Genomic DNA, 18,034 nt, shown 5'->3' on the forward strand with positions numbered 1-18,034 from the left:
ACCCTCGTGTTGTTCTAACCTTTGTTGTATGACTTTTTAATTTTGTGGAACACAAAAGGAAAAGTTTAGCAGAAAGTTGATGCTGTTATGTTGACCATGGTCTGGATGGCTTCTGAAAATGGCACAAAAACACAAAACTGAAACCATATGATATTTTTATGTAAATAATTATCTAACAATAATGAATGAATTCATGAAATAATGTTTTGTGAAGAGTTGTCGGTGAGGACCAAAATAAACAGAATTAAATTGAACTGAATAAACAATTATTTCCCATGTACACCATGTTTCACCAAATCAGCATATTATAATTATTTCTGAAGGATCATGTGACCTGGAGTAATGACTGCAAAAAACTCAGCTTTGTCACAAGAATAAATTAAATTATAATACATTATTTTAAATTGTAATATTTCCAAATATTCCTGTGTTTACTATATGATGTGATTTTATCTCAGACCAGTGTTTGTTAGGGTTAAATATGACACTGAAGTTGGAAGTCTAAAGCTATATTATAGAATTAGTTCAAGTTCAAGTTGAGCTTTATTGTCATTCTGCACAAGTGGGTACATACTGTGGAACGAAATGACGTGTCTCACAGGACCACGGTGCTACATAAATACAGACATACAACAATGAAGTTAAACAGTGTAAACCTATACACAACTAACCAACTGACAGATTTTGACTATAAATATAGAATATATAAATGTTTACCTATACATAAGCTAAAAAATAGAAATTATACAAATGCTACACAAAAACACTGTACCTATACACAACTAACCTACTGACAGATTTTGAAAATTAATGTATTATATATAAATGTTTACCTATACATAGACTGAAAAAGAAAAATATATAGGATATACAAATGCTTCACATAGCACTGTACACTGAAACATCGTCAGTCAAGCAGCTGGCTGGGGAACAGTGCAAGATGATTTGTAGTGCATGAGCAAGTAAACACACATATTCAAGTCTTTTGTGGTATTACAGTATGAAGATACAGCAGTGTGTGTGAAAAGTGTCTAGTGCGCATAGAGGAGAATTGCACAAAAATGAATTTTTCAGTGATGTGGAAAGGTTACGATGTGTTTGCGTGGAGGAGGTGAGATTGTCCATGTTTCAGGAGATAGCGGGTTTGTGTGGGGTTTCACACAAACGCCCTACCTACCATAATTTATTTCACAAATGAATGTGCAAACGTCTTGGTTATGAGTTGTGTAACTATTTATGTCAATGAATCAATTATCCTTAAAGTTAAAGAGCTAATGTTTATTCTTTATTCTCCCCTTTTCCAGGGCAGTGGGGCAGGTGTATGGGAGAAGAATGTGGAACTGGCGGGGTTCAGTCCAGGACAGTGTGGTGCATCCACTCAGAAGGCTGGACCACCCACCACTCCAACTGCCGGCACTCCGACAAACCCGAGAGCCAGAGGCCTTGCTTTAAAGTGTGTGAATGGCACCAGGACCTCTTTGAATGGGAGGTTTCAGAATGGGGGCCGTGCGTTCTAGCATCATTCCTTTCCAATGAGCTCAAACCGAGGACGACGGAGTGCGTCACGGCACAGCATGGCATCCAGAGACGGAAGGTCCACTGTGTGCGCACCTCAAACCGCACAGTGGTAACAGAGAGGATATGCGAGTTCTTTTCCCCGCGGCCGGCGCTCGAACAGGCCTGCTTGATCCCCTGCCCTCACGACTGCATCGTATCCGATTTCTCCTCCTGGTCTGGCTGCAGTCGAACATGTGGCACGGGTCTCCAGCATCAAACCCGACACGTTTTAGCGGCACCGATGTATGGAGGTGCTAACTGCCCCAACCTCACCCAAATAAGGACTTGTGCAAACCTTTTGCCCTGTCCGGTTGGGGAAAGCGAGCATCAATACAGCCTTAAAGTCGGCCCCTGGAGCGAGTGTAGGCAGCCGCAACACAAAGGGCTCTGGATGAGCGGAAGGACCATGCTGGACTTTACCACAGGAGATACGGAGAGGAACACTGTCAAACGACACATCCAGAGCTCCCAGCACCACCATCACCATCTCCACCACCACAGCCTCAAGAGCTTGGAAGTGGAAATCGGCTACCAGACGCGTCAAGTTCGTTGCGTGCGCAGTGACGGCAAGAACGCCATGCTGAGGTAAGAAGCCCTGAATGTACGCAGACGCATCTGTCGCGTCTATTCAATTTACAATAATCTGTGTATAAGCAATGCATGCCTGAGAGACAAACCCTCTGAGAACATAAACCCTTTTAAGGTCTAAATCCCAGATTATGCTCTTGAAAGCAAGGTACTGCTGCTGCTTGTGTGAAAGGAATTGCTGTGCAGCTGGTTTTTTGAAGCGGCTCTGTGAAGTGGGTCTAGTTAAATCGGTTAGTCTTCCAGTAATCTCCTTCCTGCTGCCGTACTATACAAGGTGAGCAGAGAGACATGCCTCTGGCAGCCGCTAAGGCAGCATGGGAGAGCCAGGCCTTTAAGCAGAACACACTATGGCCTGATGGAAAGGATCGAATTTACTCTTTTTGCTGCAATCTCTGCATCCATAGTACAAGTTTGGAAAGATGGCCAGTCACTGTTAAGCTGTAGTTTGTGCTTTGTTCTCATTTTGCTCTTGGTAGAATTAGAAGTCGTTGAGATGTAGCTCATCCTCCGCTCACAAGGAGTATGGATTTCCCGCAAACTGAGGATAATGAATGCTGGAACTAAGGCAGGCTTTGAACATGACTTTAAAGATGCCTCCTTTGCAAAATATTGATTTGCAGGCAGGCACTCCTGATAAAGGTTTTAAGTCTCAAATGTAGACTTTCATGTTTTCGCTGTATTTTACCTGTGTCATGGTGCTCTCTGCTGCAGCTTGCTATCCAGGGTAGTTTACTGTATGTCTACTAATATATATAGGGCAGGGACAGGGAAAAAAATTACCTAAATTACTTAATATGCATTAGGGGTGTGAACCTATTCTGGTCTCACGATTCCGTTCAATTACTGTAGATATCACGTTGCATTGATAATACACTGCAACCTCAGTTTTCAATTTTACTTCACATGTATACAGTCTTGTCAGTACATACAAGAAGTCAGATATATGAAATGAACCTTCAATTGTAACTGCTCAAAATAAAAATTGCTTCTTGACTGTATCAAACAAAACTCAAGTCTGGGCACAGAAGACAACAGGAGCATTTAGAACAAATACACAAAAGTAAATACTAAAAGTGTATAATGTATGGAGTTTACTTCAGTACTTATATAGTGCAGTGTACTTTCTTGTAAAACATTTACTGTAAATATTAACTAGTTTTAATTAACCAGTGGTAGTATTACCCCCTGCATATTTTATTTGTGCGTTCCATGATTTACACACAACGTGTGTCTTCTCCAGGTCGTGCTTACCAGGTTGTTCATAAAAGCCTAAATGTGCCTAGATATCGGCTTCAAATTTCAAATCGAAAACGAATATTATCTGATTATGTAATCCATATGAAACTAAAGCGAGGTCATAGGCGGAGGGTGAACCAACTCCAGGGTAAGGCTAAAAGCAGCCAGACAAAGGTGTCATGTAGGCTAATTAAATATGTTTAATGGTACTGAATTTTTATTGAAAGTGATTACAATTTAATAAAAACATTAGACATTTATATTTAGGCTACATTTATTTTCCACGGTTATTCAAACAGTGAATCAATTATAGCTAATGATATATAGAAATGAACTGACATTATCACTAACATCAGAGGTGTCATGTTAATTCAAAGTTATCCCCCCTGTAGATTTTTGAGCCAAGTGGATTTTAAATGCAGCTTCCAAAAGACAAAAATAGGTGAATAATATTTTTTTTTATATTTGATACAATCACACCAGTGTGATTAGATTGTTCAGTGCGGCACAGCATCAGCTGCTAAATTCAAACCTGCGTTCACTCTTTGGCTGGTGCTGAGCCAGAGACAGACGCGCTTGTACAGCACTGGCACCTTCAGAACAAATCACACACAATTCTGTTGATTTTATGAATGCAATGGTCATTTCTAGAATTTATTCTTACCTACATTAGTTAAAGTGTTATTTTGACATAAACCTGTAGCGATTTTACTAGTTGATCTTTTCTCGCCAAACAAATGTACTGTTTAACTTTTCTTAAGCTTTTTTGTTACTCAGATTTTTTTTTAATTTGTTCTCCAAAGAAGGTTAAATTTTTTTGAAAAATGTTTAAGTATTAAAGTTGTTTTTAAAGCTAAAAGGCTAAACTAATTACTTTTTGAAAGTAATTTACCCAACACTAATCTGGAATTATTTCACACTAAATGTAAACAAATCTAAAGTATTTATTAATTATTATGGGTCTCATAATTAGCAATTATCAAAAATCCTATCAGATATCTTGCTGAAATGCCCATTTTCTCCTTAGGAAGTTTAAATTGCATCTATAATTTTAGATACAATTTTTCTAGAAATAAAATTGTATGTAAAATTATGTAATTATAAACAGTAAATAAGTTTTATAGCTGTAGTATAAGTGGATTAGGGCCTTATATGAAGTGCAAAGAGCCGTGTAACTCTACTAGCGTAAAGCAACAGTTCTTGATATGTCAGTTTAAACAGACTGTAAAATGGGGATCATCCCTTGTTAATCCTCACGTCAGGTGAAAAGAGGCTGCTGTGCTCTGACACACAAATATCTTCATTATTCACACGTTTGGCATTGTCACCTGTCATTGGCTTATGAAGACAAAAGCTTATGAAATTAGAGTTGACGTAGTGAAACTTTGCATTCTTTGGGTGTTGTGTCATCTGTGATTAATTTCACTGAGAGCAAATCTATGTCTGGCAGCAAGACCTGACTGTATTCTGTCAGCATATGTATGTTTTATAAGTGAATCTTAGTTGGCTCAATGACTGAAATGTCTTCGTCTGTGGAAACGGCAGGTGTTCCTTCTGCTTTTTCTTTTTTTTTTCATTCCATGCTTGTTTAATATGGATTCTCAAGCATCCTCATTCACAGTTCAAAGTGGAGGAAGGTGTTGTTGGGGTATGTAGAGCAGAATGGGGTCTGACAGGTTTACTACAGGTGTAGCATAACAAGAGAGAGGCCGTGGTGTTATTTTACAGTGAGACAGCGCATTCGCTCTAATTAACATATTCATTTGTGTATCTTACATGCATGCTTAATGAAATGTAGCGATTCAAATATTTCCCACCTGAGTTCAATTTCTGCAGTTTTTCCAATTATAGTCTAATTATCATTTAAAATGAAGTGAAAATGAATGCTACACAAACGGATTAGGACATACACAAGTAATTGAATCGGGTGACTTATATGGATGAATCGCTAATTAGATATCCAATTTGTTGTGTATTTATTCATATTTCATACTGCAGATGTTGCTTCGTAAGATACAAAGGTGAATAACTCATTTAAAATATGCTTCACTTTACATTCATTAGACTCTGGTGTCAGCTATGCGAAAAAAAAAAAAAAAAGTGCTGTATACCATTACTCAAGCATTGCAGTTTATTAAGAAAATTTGAAGATCTCTGACTCATTATTAATTTAGTCTTCTCTTGCCACAGATATTTTACTCATAGTATTAAATATGCAAATTATACAATGAAAAGTTGGCTATGTTTCTTTAAAAAAAAAAAATTGGCGGGGGGGTTTGGGTTGTAAATTTGTTTTAAATGAATCACAAATTGCATTCATTACACCCTATTAAATAGTAGCAGTAGAGGAACAATTGATGGCATTTATCTCATAAAGCATATTCTCACTGAGTCCTTTCAACTCTAAATGGCATATTGTCTTTCATCTGCTCTTTGTGGCAGTATTGAAATGTTTCAATATGTTTTCATTGCGCCTCTCATTCCTAATTTATTTGTTTTCTTGTTCTTAGTCTTTGTACTCTTGACAACGGCCCTGGAACATTCCAGTCATGCATTATGCCCAGAGACTGCGAGACCTCTGATTGGTCCCTTTGGAGTCCGTGTTCAAAGACATGTAGGGCATCGGATATGTCGCCTGGTTTTCGAGTCAGGACTCGAAGCATAACACAGACTCCTATTGGACTGGGCAAAGAATGCACCGCTCTTGAAGAAAAGGAAGCTTGCAACATCATCGGGGACTTACTACCAAACTGTCCTAGGTTTGTATTCTAGCCTCCCAATAATAATTAATATCCTACTGTATGTAAAAGTGTAAAAAAAGTACTAAATTATTTTTTGAGTGCTGGGTTCCAAGTATTTCTTTACTGAACCCCTGTTGCATCCGAGCATAGCAAAGATTAGAAGAAGCTAATTAATGAGATTAGGTTTTTGATCAATAGCAGCAGACTGTTATTTCATTAAAATCACTGCGTTATGCATCATAACATTTTGCTTAGTTAATGCATTTTCATTAGTAGATGGTTTCCTACCGGAAAACAGGAAGCTAAGCCTATTAGTATCTTTCAGTGGCAGCTCACTGTGTCCATTTATCCAATGCAGCTTTTGAGAGGAACCCAGAACGATGTAATGAGACTTTAAGGGCCAAAACAAAAGAAGTGTGTTTCACCAAAGTATGCGTGTGCTTTTGTTATCCAGGTATGTGTGGAAGAGCACAGATTGGGGGAACTGTCAAGTGGCCCCTCTTCTCAGCCAGCTGGACAGACGGCTTAACAATGTAAGCGTTCTCTGCGGTGGAGGGATTCAGACCAGGCAGCTGTACTGCGTCCAGGTCCCAGACAACTCCACCCCTCATCACAGAAAAGAGGGTAAGGATCAGTGTCTAAAGGACAGTAAGCTACAGTGGTGTGACTGAGCAATTTCTGTGCATCTTTTCAGCTGCAGATGTGTTGGTTTTCAACAACTAATTCATTTTGGTTTAGGAAATCCTGATCAAAAAGTCTTTTGGTTAGCCATTTGCATTGGCTGTGTGTAACCATGCCTGTTTCTAAGATTAGAGGTAGTTAAAGGGAGTCACCTTGCTCTGAAATTAATTTCGAGGAGCTGCACCAGCCAGTGAAAGCAGCTTATGGATGGATTCGAGGCATGCTGAGCTGAGAAAGGCATACAGATGAAGATGACTCCTTTCAATCAATGTTGTTTGGGGATATAGATCAATGGAAATCAGCAGTGGTGTTTGCTTTCCACCTGACCCAGAGGACTCCCACACTAATGTTAACAGAGCACAGCCAAAGTAAGAGCCTTTCAAGAGGTTTGCCTAAACTTTGGAACACTTGTTTGACAAAAGTCACATTGAGAATCAATGCAATTCAAAGGCTTTCTTACTCAATGTTCCTGGTTTTATTGGGCACTATTTATCCAGTACACTTTATTCTTGAACGAAAAATTAACTTTCCATTCCTCTGAAACAACTTTACTTTCCCACTGATGTCTCTTAGTCCATGATAGCATTAATCAACATCCAAATAGCTATTTAAGGATTTTTTTAGCAAATTCATATTAAGCCTAGCTTTATTCTGTTACATAACACTCTCATTTCACAATCAAACACATTTCTGATGGATTAAATTGTCCAGTTTTCACCTTGAATATCTATTTTCTGAATGCATATTATTGATCTTATTGTAAATAATTTATCCATGCATGTTTCATTTTTTTCCTTTGTAATTTATAATTTTTATTCAGAATGTCATAACTTGGTCTTCCTGAGAAATCACATAATTTCTCCTATCATTTAGTGCATTTAATTCTGACACTTACAATCTTACAATCAACTGCAAGCTCGCATTCAGATCTGCCATCCAATCACCAACTGATGGATAAAACCAGGCCCTTTCCTGTATTGTATTTTTCTATTTTTCTAATTTGATAGTGTTTCATGTACTTTAAGCCAAATACTTGCATTGGTTTACATTGAAATGAATTTTATTCTGTGTGGGAGTTTGTGTTCAGCAGGAAAGATCAGAAAATCATACTTATTAAGCTGAACTATATTTTGCCAAAAAATGTTCTAACTACATTTGCCCAACATATGGATTATTTCTCTTTATACCTCTCTAGTGTCTAGGCCAGTAAGTGGGCGTCTGTGTACAGGAGATTTGCCTTCTGCAGTGCAGCCATGCTCCATACCGTGCCCACTGCTGTGCCTGCTCTCATCCTGGTCCTCCTGGGGGGCCTGCCTCCACGACAACTGCATGGAAACACATGGACGAAAAGGTGGGCCAACATGGGAATGAAATGTCATCAATGGAGAGAAAAAACTAAAATCATTTTGCCCCTTTTATTAATAGAAGCTGTAAAATCCACTTTAAATATGCATTTAAAATTAATGATTGGTACACCTTTCCACTGAGCTGAACACGGAGGTAACAGAGTATCTAAAACTGACACCGCTTCTGGTGAGAGATGATAACATCTGTCACTGAAGCAGGCTGCCAGAGTACTAACCTAAAATGAGAAAATTTAGCAGAGGACAGACTGATGTCACACAAATCAGTCATACATAAGTGAAGCTTTCAGTCAGAAATGACTCATTCTGAGGAAGAATTGTAGGAATAATCCCAGCTTCAAAACTCTGATGCACTTTTATCATTCACCTGCTTTACTGAAACAAGATGAACATTCTAGATTTAGGGGTATGAATATCTGAATTATGAGGTAAAAAATGTTTAAAAATAATATGATATAATCTTATGTAATAATTTTACTAACTGGCAGTAAAGACATAATGGTACAAGGCTTCTGTTTAAATAAATGCTTTTATTTAATACTTTATATTTATCATATAATCCTGAAAAAAAGTATCTCAGTTTTCACAAAAAATATTTAACATTAATGAGAACAAATTCTGAAGGATAATGTGACACTGAAGATTGAAGAACATAAGAATAAACTACAAATAAATGACATTTTAAAATATATTGCATCAGAAAGGTATAAATTATAAATATGGTCCACAGTGTGTGTATGTATAAAAAAAAACTAATATAAAATATGGTATTTTAAATGTTTTTGGTATTAATTTATTTAATTATTCGTAGGAGTTAGAGTGAACTACAAAATGCAAAAAAAAAGAATTGAATGCGTTCATACTGAAATCTCTAACTTTTGATTGCATACTTGCAGATATTTTGGCAAATCAATTCGAGACATTGATATTTCTTCTGAAACTCTCGAGAGATATCAGAGGTCACTTTTTTCCCTTGCAACAAACCCATCTGAGAAGGATTTGCTTTTCATGTAAATTGAGTGCTGTCTAGAAGGTTTTGTGACGTGTTGTCCCAGTGGGACTGTCTGATAGTTAGGGTGTCTAGATTCTCTTTTATTCGTTGCTTAGGCTGCACCTTGTTAGACAAGAGTCTGTTTACTGTTTTCAAGCCCTTCACCTCACTGCTGTTTCAGAGTATCGTTTGATCTTTTATATTTGATGAACAATGCAGAACTCCAGAGCCTAGAGCTTTCATAAATAGAGAAATGAACTTCTTTTCTACACATACAAACCGATTTCGTCAGAGGAGCCTCATGGATTTGTTTTTTAGTTGTTTTATTAACATTTCTAGCGCATTACAAATCTACAATTGGCCACAGTCATTTTTTTATCCTCTTTGTGTCATCTTGGGTGAATGTAAGCGTGTGTGGAGGAATAAATTGAACACCGGCTTGGTAATGATGGTAAGTGGCAAATTCTATCCAGCATTAATGTGAGTAGGGAGCATTGAAGTGGGACTGATGAGGTTCTGAAGTATTGGAAGTGAAACGCTGCCTGCAGTCCACCAGTCTTTCCTATGAATAAATCCGATAGCTCCCGTGAACCTTTCAATTATTAATATCCGCAGGGATGTGTCTCCACCAAATTGTTTTTCACAGTTTGGAGGAGGGCACTGGCCATCCAGGCATTCATTGTGTTCCAGAAACAGGGCTGTTGGTGTGTGAACTGTGTCTGCATGCATGTTCTCCATGGGAGTGTGTCCTTCACAATGCTGCTCAGGTGTAGTTTCAGAATGATGTGTAGTCGTAATTTGTTCTTTTATTGTCCTGGGGTTGAGCTGTTGTCATCTACAGAAGAGGAATGCTGATCTTGGTGCTCAGAGGTGAAGGAAGTTGTTTGTTACACCTTCAGTCATGTTGTGTCTTCAATATACAAAACGTGCATTTTAGTGCATGGGCTGAAGTGTATTTAAATATTGATATATATTTTGTGTGTGTATAACATTGAATATTTAAGTAAATATATTTTGAGGAATTTTTTATTTATCACTTTATTTTAGATTTGCTCTGTCTCCCTCCTGAGATGACAGTAAAAGTTCTAAGTGTCTGTATAACAAATATATGAAGGCTTTATGGATGATGGATAGCTTAAAAATGATTTTAAACAAATTAATTTCATTAGTGCAATAAGTCCCTGTAAAATACAACCACTTCCCCCAGAAGTGGGGAAGGTTATAAGAATATTTATACACAAAATTAATAGTATATATTATTAATATATTTATACAATTAGGAGAGAAATGGCACATTTTAATATGTTTAAATTTGGAGCAGACAGTGAATATTATATCAATGTTTTAAATAAAAAAGAAAAAAAATGTATCCTCAGCTACAGATCTTGGAACCAAAATATGTTACAACACTCTCCTACAGGAGTGTTTCTATTGGCCTATTATCTGTGGAAACAAATGTTTAGTGGTTTAGAAAAGTTATAAAAGAGAGAAGAAAAGCCCCAGAGAGAAGTGGGCATGTTTTTGCAGAAAATTTTATTGTTGTAAATACGTATGTAGAATATAGATGCGTTTTATGGAATCATCTTTTTATGAATCCTGAAACAGAGCAAATGTCTACAGAATACAAGTCTGTTCTTAGATATAGGGTCTTATGTATGTCTTCATAAATATTTTGTGATAAGTGAAGCAAACTGGTAATACCCCCAGTTCTGAATTATACATGGCATACATTCAGATCTCTCATCACACAATACACTCATGTCTTATAGAGTTTACCGTTTTTTGTGTCACAGCAATGTTGAGAGCTGTGTGGTGTTTTGATTATTTCTAAGGCTTGGCTGACGCTAGGACATTCCCAGGACTGCCGAGTCAAGCCCCCTGCAGGGGTGTGAGATGAACCAAATCTCACTACTGGCATGCACATATTCGAGGAGCAAAGATATGAGGAGTTAGTATCTACTCATCACAGACCGTAAACAGGATCAGATGGTATCCAGACAGCTAGCATCCCACCCTTATGTTAGTCATCAGATCATCTTGTTTGATAAATTATGCTTGGAGTAATGCCTGATTCATCTTTTTTCCCACTTATTCACTGTACTCTAATGCATATTGATGTCAGCCAGAGCTGGCTTTGAAAACGTATGCCAGTTTATGAAATATTAATTAATGCTAGCCTAAGATTTTTTTTTTTTTTTTTTTTTTTACTGAAGGACTTGATGAGTATCTTTCTAGCAGCACAATGCATGTTTTTTTTTTTTTTTTTTTTATGAGAACAATGTTTTGCCTTCATCTTTAACCAGTATTTTAAGTGTTAAATGTTCATATTCCAGTGCTATTTCATTTATGACTGGCGTCTCAGTTTGCTGTAATAGCTCATGCTTTACAAATGAGTAAATGAAAAGAGTGTATTCAGGCAAGAGCGGGAGTAGGAATTTATTCTGCTAACAAAAGCTGTGACAGAAAGCCTTTTCAAATGGGTTTCTATTACAGGCTTATTTAGCCACTGCTAGAATTTTAGTTCAGTACTCACTGGCCACTCATTTTCCCTCACAATACCCCTAATCCACCTGTCTCTCGCTCTGCTCACAGGCTACAGGCAGAGAAGAAGAGAGGTGCTGGAAGAAGGATCAGGAACAGAGAGCTGTGCCCATCTCCTGGAGTCAATGCCCTGTGAGGATCCAGTGTGCTTCCTGTGGCAGGTGCAGTCTGAGGGCGCGTGTGTGCCCACCGAAGGGAACTGTGGAAATGGAACCAGGACTCAAACTGTGGCTTGCGTCAACTCACAAGGTATACAATCAAAATACTTGTAGGCTGTTTATTGGAATTACATCATTTGAAAATGTCTGTATGTGTATGTACATACACCACCATTCAAACCTCACCATATATTTGAGCGATTGTCAACACGTTTGTTATGCAGGCCAAGTTGCACGCCACGAGGGTAATACACTGGTTTAAGGGTGTTGAATAAAGCATAAGCAACAGTATTAGTGCTGTTTTAGACAGCACCACTAATAAATTGTCATATCTGAAGGATTCTAATATCCACCCGTAGCAAAAAGATTGCATTATTTTTTACAGACGATAGAAATGCAAAAATGTTTTCCGATAGTGTCTGTGTATTCCATTATAACTCTGGATGATTTGTATATCTATAAAGCATTCTATTATTGAGAGTGATCTAATAAAAAAGGCTTTTAAGAGCAGCCATACACATTGGTTCATGTCATGTCAGTGTCACGCTGTTTCATCGGTGCAGATGTGGCTATAGAGCTGTCTGAACGGGTTTCTCTCAGCAGCATGCTTTGGAGATCAGTTAGTCTGACCCATTTTAACCACGCTTTGTAATTTATGAGAGATGCCATGAAGATGAGAAATCCAGTAACGTGAACTTGATGAAGCCTTGGCGAGACCTTAATAGCCCATCTTTACAACATGTGAAACTAATTGCAGCCTTTTTGCGTGTTTTATTATTGTGTCATAATAGATTATGGGTGGCTAGATTAAGGAGGCTGGGAAGAATTCAGTTAAGTTAACTAATTAATGTTCCCAAGGAGAATTGACACACAGGTCTGAAAGATGCGGGTGTTTGAAACTGGTGCAATTAGAGTCCGATATTTTTCTAATAATTCTTAAAAACACATCAGATGTGTGATGTTTACTTAACACCAGTGCCAAATACCCTATTTGATGCAATTTGACACAGCCAGTTGTTTTGGGGGATGAGAAAGAGTGTCTTATTATTTTTTCATTTGTGAATTCATTATTTCAGACTCAATAACTATAAAGGGCCTCTGTGTTATTATACAAATTTGGTTTGACCTCATTTTCAGAAGAGTAGCTTTCTCATATGAATACAATGCTGCTATGCAAAATTTAATTACCCAGTATTTATAGGTAAAACACATTTGTGTAGCAAAGCAGCGAGTAATCATAGCTAGCGGAGTCAAAATGATTTTGATATTTATGTTGATGAGAAGTGTGAAGTGTTTCCTTCACTCTATTATTTTACCTTTCAGCCCAAACCTAGAAAAAAAAGAGACTGAAAGAGTAATGAAGGATTTTTGGGCATGTGTGCAGCTTTCTTGACTTCTTTTTGCCAGAGTTAATTGGGCTCTGGAGGACTAGGCATTTCTTCTGTTTTTGCTTTATTTCCTAAGAATGAGCATATTGATACATGGATATCGGGGTCTGTTCCACTCTGACCATGAGACGGGGCATTTTTCTCTACACTGATGTTCAGACTGCTCCAGTTTACTGGCCAGTTAAAGCTCATTGCATAGTGATCTATTTCCCTCTCTTCTGTATTCAAGGGCAGGACAGAACTCTTTTTACAGTCTGGCAGCACTCTTAAGAGACACCTGTCATGCAGTGCACAGCCTGATTGAAATCCAGCTACAGCCTTGAATGCTTTAGCCCATCTCTAGAGTATGTACACTCTGGACTAATGGACTTTTAACTATGTGCATAAAGTCTGGTCAACACTGCAGATCATTTTGGCCAAGATCTGCCTGTTACACAGACAGGCACCATATTGTCATTGACATGCCAAGTTCCCAACATTGGTTTTCTTTATTTATGTGATATTTGGTGGTCTTTGTAGATACTTATTTTTTTAAAGACTGAGTGCACAATAGAATATGCAGCTGCTCATAGATATCTTCTATTTTATATATTTTGGTTTGTTTGTTTTAGGCATAGGCATAATTTCATAGTTTAGTTACACATACATCCTTTTGAGGGGTTAATTAAACCGTTGTTAACTGGTGTTTATCGTTTTTTCTGCTTTAGCTTGTGCAGCTCAAGGAGGTCAATCTGTGTTGTTGGAAATCAGTCATATGTGACCCTGGACCACAAAACCAGTCTTAAGTGTCAATTTCAGAAGCAGGACTTTTAAATCATTGGTTTACCAATCTTTTTTTGACAGTCCTGCAGAATAAACTATATATAATCTTTTTTTTTTTTTTCAATCCAGTATTTAAAGTATTCAAGTATTTTCAAGTATTTCCTTATGTATGTCTGTCTCTGTTCCATGTTTTGTGTGTGTTCCTGTCCCCATAGTATTGATTTATTTCCAGGTGTTCCCCGTTTGTATTCTTTTATTCCAGGTGTTTTCTTTATGTTTCCATTGATCCCAGGTGTGTCTCATTATCCCATTATCCAGTTATCTATGTCCCCGTCCACACGGAGACGCGTTTCTGTGAATACGCACAAATTTTTTATCGGATAGGCATTTTGTCCACACGGATCTGGCGTTTTCATCAGGTGAAACCGCTATTTTTTGAAACCGGGTCCCAGAGTGGATAAAATCCCTCTTTACTCTGTGTAATTCCATGTCTTTTAATTAAAATTCCATGTTGTCGAAATTTCCAGCATCTACTTGCTTCTCACTCCTGAGTATCGTGACAGAACAGCCGACCTGAAAAAAGTAAGCAGTGCCCCTTCTCGTTTTTCTTTTTCCCATTTTTACGTTCTGCAAGTTTGCCATGGCGACAGGCGTTGGATGACGCTGTCTTTAATCAGCTGTTCTGGCTCGGGGTCATCTTCCATTGCCCCATGGACCTCCCAGACACCAGTGGGCTAAGTTGGAGGGAAGGTGTCTTCCGGTGTCTGGGGAGTGTCCTGTCCCAAGCCAGAACCAGCCCGCCACCGATCGCACCCCACACTAGTTCACCAGCCATTAGTATGGCAAGTCCACTAAACATTAATGTGGCCAGGCCAAAAGACGTTAATGTGGCAAGCTCCAGCCACAGAGCTCGCTCCAGTGCCTGCTCCTCCAGAGCGACCTTGAGTGCCAGCACCACGTAAGTGCTACCCTGATCCCCAATTCAGGCTAGAAGGGGTTCCTGTTCCCGAGCATAGCTCACGGAGGGCTCCTGATCCTGAGTCAAGCCCACGGAGGGCTCCTGATCCACAGTTCAGCCCAGGAAGGGCTCCTGTTTAAGAGTTAAGCCCAGGCAGGGCTCCTGTTTCCAAGTTAAGCCCAGGGAGGGCTGCTGTTTCAACGTTAAGCCCAGGGAGGACTCCTGATCCTGAATGAAACCCAGGGGGGGCTCCTGATCCCGGGTTAAGCCCAGGGAGGGCTCCTATTTGCCCGTTAAACCCAGGGAGGGCTCCTGATCCCCCATTAAGCCCAGGAAGGGCTCCAGACCCCAAGTACATCCTTGTAAATGCCCAAAAGGATTTTTTTGGGGGGGATAGTAATGCTCCAGCCATAGCAGCCGAGGCAAGGGCTGGAGCCGCGGCCTCAGAGGAACCTCCGCCGGAACCTCCTGAGTCCCCAGATCCGCCATGGTCTCACAAGTCTCCTGATCTGCTATGGTACCCCAAACGGGTTCCACGTTCTGCGTTCCAATGTTACCCCCCCTCCCCATTGGATGTTATATGCCATAAGGCCACGCCTTTCGGGAGGGGGTATGTGTCCCTGTCCCCATTGTGTTGATTTCTTTCCAGGTGTTCCCCATTTGTATTAGTTTTATTCCAGCTGTTTTCTATGTGTTTCCATTGATCCCAGGTCTGTCTCGTTATCCCATTTTCCTGTTCTGTGTTTTTAAAGTGTTCCCTGTTCCCAGTTCTCTGTCGGCTGTTGTATATGTCATCTCCCCCTGTACTCCTTGTAATTCCACGTCTTTGAATTAAAATTCCATATTGAAGACATCTCCAGCGTCTCCTGCGTTTTCTTGCTTCTCGCTCCTGCGTATCGTGACAATGTATATAAGGAAATACTTAGGATAGAAAAAAATGTATATATGTATCTATATGTACATATTAGTGCTCTTAAACATCCAAGATAAAAGTTTTTTGTTTATATAATATATGTGTGTGTACTGTGTATATCTATCATGTAAATATAAATACACTCACAAGCACGCATATACTTAAGAAAAAAATTATATTTGTATCTTAAATATATTTAGATATAATATCTATTATATAAATATATACATGTAAAAATCAAAATATATACTGTATGAGTGTGTATTTATATATACATAATATAAACAGTACACACATATATTATGTAAACAAATATATTACATCTGTATTTAATTTTTGTAATTACATTTATAATTACACTGTTGACCCATTCTTTACACCTTAACCCACCCTTAAACTTACCCATACCTCCAACCCTCTCCCTAACCTTACCCCTATCCCACCTCAATAGCAGCAAAAGTGTTTTACAATACAATATGAGCTCAATAAGTACATTGTACTTAATTTTTTTATGTAAGTACATAGTAGTTAAGGCCACCTAATATAAAGTGGGACCAAAATTATATTTTTATCTTAAATATATTTAGATATCATATCTATTATATAAATATATACATGTAAAAATCTTCAAAATATATACTGTATGAGTGTGTATTTATATATACAGTACATAATATAAACAGTACACACATATGTTATGTAAATATATATATATATATATATATATATATATATATATAGACATAGATAAATATATGTATAGATATATAGATTTTAAGCAGTGTATGTGCAAGCCTATATCAGAAAATTTTGTTCACCAACATGGGGTTTTCAATTTGACGAATGAACAGTTTGAATTGTCCAGGATGTCGATCTCTTAGATGCACAGTAGCATGGAACGACTCCAGGGAACAAAATAAAGAAGACAGCACTTTTATAATGGCTTCTGCGAAGCATTCTATCAAAATCAAAGAATCTCCTGTTTCAGTGGAATTAAATAATGTTTCTGATCCTGGTGCTGCAATAACCTCCCTGTGTGAACTTCTCCATATGTCCAGACCCTTAGTTCTCCAGCAGCTAACCCACACTGTGGGCAGTCTAATAAGGGCTCTTGTCAGTGAGGATCTCTGAATATCAGCTCCAGGTGTTTCTGCTTGCCAGTTTCTCTTAAGTGTTCAACTCCGTCGGGCAAACGAGGAGTGGCAGTTTCCATCTCTGGACTCTGTAGCAATTCCGCATTTCCTTAAAGGAATTCAAATAGACGAGCGAACTCCTCCGAGAAACAGAATTTGTTCATTATTTTCACAGCACTTCAGGTTCAGTGTGCAGCCCCCGTGTTCATTTACTCTGATGACAGAAGCTCTATTACACCAGGATGTGAAGAGAAAAAAAAGTCATAAATAAAGCAATTCCTCTGGCAGCTGCGAATGTTTTACCGCATCCTATTAGAACTGCTTTTATTTATTTTTCACTTTCCTTAACATTTTCATACCTCGAGCTTCGCACTGCTGACAGCACGATGGGGTCGGTGGCACTTAGCGGGAGTTTGGTGTGATGCCACATGTGAAGTTCTGCAGCATTAGAGCTTGTGTGTCAGTCAGCGTGCTTCAGCCGAGGCCTATCTCTAAAGTGACATATTGAAGAAGTCAGTCATTTAAGTTTGTGTCAGCAGCACGTTACTCAAATTCATTGAATCCTGTAGTCGCGGTTGTAATTTTATGCTGGTTTATGACCTCTGCGTTGTACTGTAGTTTTCCAGCTCTGCCAGAAATTCACAGACCACATGAGAGTGTCAACATAATATCAGGACCACGTCACCTTCTCTCCATGTTTTTTATCTCCTTTCCCCCCTTAAATTTACAGCAGGCTCAAATCATTGTGACCTCTAGCTAATCAACGGCAGAATCTCAGTGTAATTATACTGTAGCTAATGTCAAACCCAACACAGCTTTAATCAATACATATAGTGCTACAGTGTAGATTGCAGACTGGAAAATAGACGTGAGAAAATCAATTAAAAAATACATGTGAAATGCACAACAAGTTGCTATTATCTCACATTTTGTATTTATGTTGTTTTCTAGCCGAGGTCTTAGTATTAATGAAATCTTTCATCTTTTCACCTGTTTTCTGATATCTTGACTGTGCAGAGCAAT

General features: G+C 38.4%; 1 protein-coding gene across 3 annotated transcripts in view; it reads left to right on the forward strand.

Moving 5' to 3' along the window:
- thsd7ba (thrombospondin, type I, domain containing 7Ba) overlaps nt 1–18,034 on the forward strand; it is a 245,886-nt gene that overhangs the window by 134,703 nt on the left and 93,149 nt on the right. For all 3 annotated transcript variants that reach the window (XM_052564976.1, XM_052564978.1, XM_052564977.1), the window contains 5 exons: nt 1,305–2,142; nt 5,892–6,140; nt 6,577–6,746; nt 7,999–8,154; nt 11,751–11,948. In XM_052564976.1, coding sequence (XP_052420936.1) covers nt 1,305–2,142; nt 5,892–6,140; nt 6,577–6,746; nt 7,999–8,154; nt 11,751–11,948 — 1,611 coding nt within the window. The remainder of the gene's footprint in view (nt 1–1,304; nt 2,143–5,891; nt 6,141–6,576; nt 6,747–7,998; nt 8,155–11,750; nt 11,949–18,034) is intronic.

Source organism: Carassius gibelio, chromosome B9 (assembly GCF_023724105.1).
Source record: "Carassius gibelio isolate Cgi1373 ecotype wild population from Czech Republic chromosome B9, carGib1.2-hapl.c, whole genome shotgun sequence".
Taxonomy (NCBI): domain Eukaryota; kingdom Metazoa; phylum Chordata; class Actinopteri; order Cypriniformes; family Cyprinidae; genus Carassius; species Carassius gibelio.